At 38.8% G+C, this 7,201-nt stretch overlaps 1 protein-coding gene across 2 annotated transcripts in view; it reads left to right on the top strand.

Moving 5' to 3' along the window:
* Nucleotides 1–7,201, top strand: part of CLVS2 (clavesin 2) — an 88,961-nt gene that overhangs the window by 57,760 nt on the left and 24,000 nt on the right. For both annotated transcript variants that reach the window (XM_077901971.1, XM_077901979.1), the window contains one exon: nucleotides 641–861. In XM_077901971.1, coding sequence (XP_077758097.1) covers nucleotides 641–861 — 221 coding nt within the window. The remainder of the gene's footprint in view (nucleotides 1–640; nucleotides 862–7,201) is intronic.

Raw genomic sequence — 7,201 nt, forward strand, 5'->3', positions numbered from 1 at the left:
TAGAGAAGATGCTGGCAACATTATAGAACACAAGTCCTTTGGGATGTGAACCTTCACTCAACCTTTCATTATGATGATGCTAATCCACTTTTATTTACATCACACACTTTGCATTACAAAGCTGTAATTTAGTGGTTACAGTGTTCTTATTTTTATTGATGATAAAAAAGAAAGCCATACTGGTAACAGCTTTTGGGCTTAATAACTTGGATGGGCTCTATAGTTGATGAGTCCCTCATGAGAAGGCTCTATTTTAACAGCATGCATTATGCACATCATTAGCTTTGCACAACTAACATCAAGATGATGTACAGATCAGCGTGTGCATTGGATTCTGCTCATGTCCTCAACTATAAAGTAGGAAATCAAGTATCAGGTTCCAGCTCTTTAACCTAACCACTGTCTGACTTTCGAGAAACTGCTTACAATGCCAACGCCTTGGAATTTTTATAGGAAATAGTAGGATAATAGTGCCAGCCCTGTTTGTGTCACAGAGTGAATAAAGGACTTAAATATTTTAACAGACATGGAAAACTCTTGTTTTTGCTTTTCCTATCCTCACTTCTTCCTCCTAGCATTTGGATTGTATGAATCCTCCCATGCGTGTTTCTTCTCCTCACCCTTCTTCTTGCATTTGTAGATATTTTTGCATGGTAACAACCTGAACAGTCTACACCAACTAATTCATCCCGAGATCCTGCCTTCTGAGTTTGGAGGAATGCTGCCCCCTTATGACATGGGAACGTGGGCGAGAACACTGCTAGACCACGAATATGATGATGACAGTGAATACAATGTAGACTCCTACAGCATGCCTGTGAAGGAGGTGGAAAAGGAACTCTCCCCCAAGTCCATGAAGAGGTATGCTGGAGGTGGCTGGGAAGTGGGCAGCAGCCAGCATAGGGATACCCCACGTTAACTCCAGGGTTTGTAATTTGGGGGAATATGTATTTGGTGGGATCTTAAATCCTTTTTCATCCCCATGATTAGACACCTAGGAATTTTGAGTCAAAGACAAAGTCCTTCAATGCTATGTCAACTCAGTTTTGTTTTATATTCACAGACAATCTAATAAGGCTGTTAGGGGTCACTAAATCCAGTGGTTTTCAAACTGTACCCTTAAAGTTCTGGGGGGAGTGTCTTAGGCCAAGCAGGTGGGGTGGGGACAGTGCCCGTGACCACAGTGAGAACAACTCTCCTCTATCCAGGCAATTTACTAGACTCTAGTATAAGATTTCATTGGAAGAAAGAGATCCATGGCAAACACACATGCGCACATATTTCAAACAATACATTTAAAACCTTATATACTCCCTTTAGTATTTTAGTCATGTTTCTGATTTAAAACTGTAGCTGTTCCTGGGGCAAAACATTCTATTTTCCTATAGCTTTACTCTTTATAAAGTTCATTCTTGAGTGAGATGCTGATTCCCTGCTTTGATTCTCAAGGTACTTTATGCCTGTTTTCTTTCCATCAGGACAGATTTGTTGAACCCATGCTCTATAATACGCACCTCCCTCGGTGTTTTGGATTCACAGTGGATACACACACACATCCATCGCCTAGTGGTGATGGAGGGTGGGGGAGTTGCTGAACATACCCAAATGCATAACTACCTCTGAGCTTGCATTCTGTAGCAAACCAGAAGATACCTAATTTTCAGCCTCCCCCAGGCCGCAGCAACCCAGAGTTCACCTGGATGATAGTAACGAGTATTATTTCTCAGCTTATTTCCCATTACAGAAATTTAAGAACCACAGCCCTTGCAAGTCTCTCTTCACCTAGCTCAGGGAGGACCAAGGCATTGCCCCTGTCACCCCTCACACTTGCCTCTTTCTCTGATAAAAACCTTATGGTCCCTTGGTCATAGTTCTGCTCACACAGGGGCACCTTTGTTCCCGGAGGCGGCCCTTTTTGTACAGCTGGTGCTGTTGTTGCTACTGTTGTGTGTGTGGTGTCCTCTTCTCCCCAGGCTGCTCCGCGATGTGTTGGAGAGAAAGGAATGACTGGAGACATCTCCAGCTTTCATTTCTTCACCAATAAACAACCTTATGTATAAGCCAAGTCTGGGCTTCTCAACTCCTTTCTCTTAAAACAGGGCTTCTTACTGTGAGTTCTATGCTCTCCCATCAAGCTGGTCCATGGACGGGCTCTTAGAGGCATCTGTTAAGTGCTAAACATTATATTCAAAATTGCATGTGTAGGTATGTCCAGCTATATATATATATATATATATATATATATTTGTGTGTTTTTTCTAGAGGAATGGCATATATTTCATCAAATTCTCAAAACTGTTTTTCTAAAACAAAAATTTAAAACCCAGTTTCCAAAAATAAAATAAAATGAAATAAAAAATAAAAAAATAAAAAATAAATAAAACCCAGTTTCCTAAGAATAACTTCCTTCTGATATAAATAATGATCCTAATTGTTGTTACAATCTGCCATTTACTATGTACTTATCATGAGTTGGGACCTTTTGAGATATCTTTTTTGTAACATTAATTTATATAATCCTCACAGCCACCCTGTTAAACAGATATTGTTTCTTCAAAATCACACAGTCTGCATGTAGTGGACTGGGATTCTAATCCATGAAGTGTAGAGCCTTCCATGTTGTTGATATAAATCTTCCTCATCTATCCTTCCAGATAGTATGACGTAGTGCTCTCCACTCTGGAACTGAGCTATATAAGGATTTGGAAACAGCTGTCATCTGTGATCCTTGGTTTTTCTCCTTACCAGCTAATAATGCTCATTTCCTTCACCCACTTCTTCTGTGACTTGTTCACCAACATGGTCCCCTCCTCTGAGCACATCTCTCTCCATATCCTACACAATCTGTGCATATCCTATCACCTACAGTCTGTGTGCCTGCATTCCTCCCAGACTTCCTACTGGTGTCTTTGCCTCTCACCTGACCCTGCTCCCCTGGCTCCCATTTATCATCCACGTGGCAATCTAAAAGATCTTTTTAAATATAAGTCAGATCATTTTACTTCTCGAATTTCTTTTTAGTGGCTGCTGATGATACAGTGAATAAAATAAATTCTGTAGCATGGCCTACAAAGTGCTACATGATCTGATCCTGCCCCCCTCACTCCTCTATGTGTCTCCCACCTTCTCTCTCTTCCCCATATTTCAGCCCCAATATCCTTCTTTCTGCTCCTGTAGCCTCCTTCTCTGGCTCAATCCTCTCCAATGGCTACTTGTCATGGCTGCATGGGATGCTCTTTTCCTGCATCTCCCAATCCAAAGTCACCTCGCTAAAAGAGCCATTAGGTCTTTATCAGGCCCTAGGTCTTAATCAGCTGTATTTTCTCCTCATGCTGGTCTCTCCCTGTCAGTCACCTCATTTATTTTCTGCCTGTCAGTTGACTCATTTTATTTAGTGTTATGCCCCATCCCCAAATTAGGCTTCATGAAGACTTCAGTGGCTTTGTCTGAATAGGGGACTTCTCAGGGGAGGAGGGCGGGGGGTGGGAGTGAATGGGTGATGGGCACTGGGGGTTATTATGTATGTTAGTAAATTGAACACCAATAAAAATTAAATTAAAAAAAAATAGGGGACTTCTGATGCTATTACTACTTGAGCTTCAGTACCAGAATGCTTTGCCTAGCATTTGCCCTCATTGGCTTCCTTTGGTGTCTGTTGTTGACTGTTGCTGCAGTTCAGGCAGCCAGAGCACATTGCTGACTCATATTGAACTCCCTAGCACTAGAAGAGCCTCTTTACTTATAGATCCATGTCTTCATAATTCTCTTTCTGTGTTTAGCTTTTTTTTCCAAGCAGATCATTTTAGTTGATTAATACCATCTTGTTAGATTTGGCTCAGTCTGTCTACCTTTTGAAGTCTTTTTGGATCCTGATTTTCCTTTCCAATTAATTAGGCCATTCTGTCCTCTTGCAGACTTGGCTCACAGCACATTGACCTCCCCAACCCTGAGTTTCTTGCTTCTGACGTGGATTGATTAGAATTTCAGACATGCTTTGTTTGGTGTAGGTTTTATATAATATGAAGCTTTTAGGGTTTTATCTGAAAACTTATGAAGAATGAGCTTAAGAAAATTACTGTATTTGATTCTCACCTTCTGTGTGTCAGGGAGTGCCAGTTCCCCATCAAGGATGGGAGAAAATTGTTCCTAGTTTTCCCCCTGGTCTCCCCTCATCCATTTTTTTCTCCCAGTTTTGGAATATCATTAGATTGAGAGGGAAAAAGAATCATTTCTTCACCAAAGACTTGTAGATATTTCCCCCGTCAGGGGAATTTAGCTAGATGTGTAGGAAGATGACTTTGTGCCCCTGTATTAGTTTGTGGAGGGATAACATAGATAGTCACATGAAAAATACAAAGTTTGGTGGATTGTGGGGCCTTATACTAGGGGAAAGTCTTTCACCTTATATCTCTGGTACCTAGGATAGTGCCTAGGATAGGCACGTAACAGTGCAGTGAACCATTGCCATTGTGATATGAGCTCCGATTTTATTAAATAATATTCAACATCTACTGTTACTACTTGTCAGACTCCATCTAATAATGCTTTGTATATATTGACTCCTTTACTTCTGTAAACAGTTGATTAGATAGTGCTATTCCCCTTTCTTTGGTGAGGAGACCCAGATACAGAGAAGGTAAGTAACTTCCACATGTCACATAGCCACAAAGTAGCACTGCTAATATTGAAAAACAGGCTATGCAACTCCAAAAGTCATCTCCCTAACTGCTACCACTTGCTTTTTTGTCAGAATTTGTGTTGTGGTTTACATACGCATCATTGAACTTGATCCTTAGTACATCTGTATGATGTAGGTGTTATTTTTCTCCATCTTGTAGTTAAAAGAAGAAAATCTAGGAAGTTTACTTTCCTCCTGGCCCTAAGAGCTAGTAAATTAGCAGAACTAGAATCAGAATCCCTTTCTGTCCAAAATCTATCCTCCTACATTAAGGTATAGCACAATATTGTGGGCTCATGGCAAATGGATACATGATACCTGAATAATTAAATTCTTGGGTTTCGTGAAAAAAAGAAAAGTTATTTATTGCAAAGACAGCAGAGGCTATGTGGAGTCCACTGAGATATGCTATGAGTTAATGATAAACACCTTCTATTGCAGCAGAAACAGACCGATGCACTAATAGGTTGTGGTCCTGCGCAAACAGCCCTGTTGTTTTGGATAAGACAGAGAAAAATCTGGACTAAAATAATGGTACATTTGGGACAATTAAATACCAAAAAAAAAAATTCTTAATCAGAAATCATTTCTGCCTGACTTGTTTTATTGAGGAATTGTTCTACATATGGAGCCAGCATTCATCATCCAACAATCCTGATACCAGTTGTGCATGATAAAAGCAAACTAGAAATTTAATTCCAGGTTGATAGTGCACTGTAATTTAAAATATTTCATTAAAGTCACCATATCCTCTAATCATTTTTTTAAATAGTCAAGGAACATAAGGATTTAAAAGATTGTATGTGGGTGTGCGTGCCCATGTGTGTACATGATATGTGTTTTAATAGAACCTCACAGCAAATGCTTAAATTGCGTACTTTGTGCTGTCTGAAGAGCTTTGGTGTGGATTAATTGATGTCATTAAGATAGGCATCAACATTTATAGACTAAATCTAACTTTGTGAGAATTTTGAAACATATTTTCTGTTAAGAATTTCTTTTTTTTATAGGTAAATTGCTTTATCTTTATTACTCTTTGTTTTAAATGCTTAATCCCAAAATTCTTTCAGTCTGCAAACCATTTCTTGGATAGAATTGAAGATATGGAGACAGTGTTGTGTAATAGCCTCTATGATACACATTGTGTTCACCATAAGGAGAGAAACTGATGAAGTCTCTGCTCATGGAACTTATGGTTTAGTGGGGACCAGTTGTCAAGTTAATACTTCAGTATAGGACATTGAATGAACATTTTTTTTTTTTTGTATTTTAGCATGGATTTATCTTGGGAAATAATTTTTATTTTAGTCTAAGTAAAACAATATTAAAGGTCTAATTCCTAAGTGTTTTGTGCAGTTGTCCACTGTGTTAGAATGTATTTTATTCTTGAGATAAATCATTTTTCCTAAGATAAATTATTATTGCACTTAAAAGTGATGCAAAATCCCTTCTTCTGCTTCCTCTTCTTTTCCTTCTCCCTCTCCTTATCTCTCTCTCTCTTTCTCATCTGCTAATTCAACTTTAGTTGATCTCCTGTCTGATACAGACATATATTGACCTATAATGTATTATTGAGATAAAATAGTGAAAATGACTTAGGAAATAAAACATTCTTGTTTTAATGTCCTCGCCTTTCTTTTTGTTCCCTCTTTAGAAATGAATTTAAGTTTATTTAAATGAATGCGTCAATTAATCAGTTAATCCTATAATTATTTTTGCTTTGATAATTAGTTCCATTGCTATTCTTTTTCATTAGCATGTGCAGTTGTATTTTAGCTTATAGTCTTTCTTCTTGAGAGTTAATGAGGTTTGCTAAGAGGCATATTGCCACAGCAATAGCCAATTGGCTGGAATGCAGCAGCAGGGGGAAAATTCATTACCGAGGAGAATTTTAAAAGGGCAGCTGCTTCTTTAATGCCATAGCTATTAAGAATGCAGTTTCCTGCCATAACAGTAGCATGTTTCATTGACTTTCCTCCTTCTCAGTTTCATGTTGTTTCCTAATGATGAATTGAGATATAATTCCCACCTACTATCAAAAGCGTGTGTAAGGAGTTCAGATACTTGCTCTCCTAATCAGAAAGTGCCCCTGCCTAGACAAGAGAGGTTTTGTTTTTTTGTTTTTTTGTTTTGTTTTGCTTTTTAAAAAAATCTTAAGTCGGTTCACAAAACTTTCCAGAGTTAGACTGATTTTATTTGGATGTTCTAGTGGGGAATCTGACAAAGTCTCACATTAAAATTTTTTTCTAATGGGGTCATTAGAAATAAAAAATGATGGTCAAAAAATGCACATTCATGTTGAATTTGTTTCACAGACCTCCTTTTCTTTAAAGACTTATTTATTTGAGAGAGATAGAGGTTGCAAGAGAACTGGGCGAGGGGTGGAAGGAGAGGAGGAGAGAGAGAATCTCAAGCAGGCTCCACCCCCAGATTGGACCCCAATGCAGAGCTCAATCTCACCACCCTGAGATCATGACCTGAGCTGAAATCAAGAAGAGTCCTGGCTTAACTGAGTCACGTGGG

The sequence above is a fragment of the Canis aureus genome, chromosome 1 (genome assembly GCF_053574225.1).
Source record: "Canis aureus isolate CA01 chromosome 1, VMU_Caureus_v.1.0, whole genome shotgun sequence".
Lineage (NCBI taxonomy): Eukaryota > Metazoa > Chordata > Mammalia > Carnivora > Canidae > Canis > Canis aureus.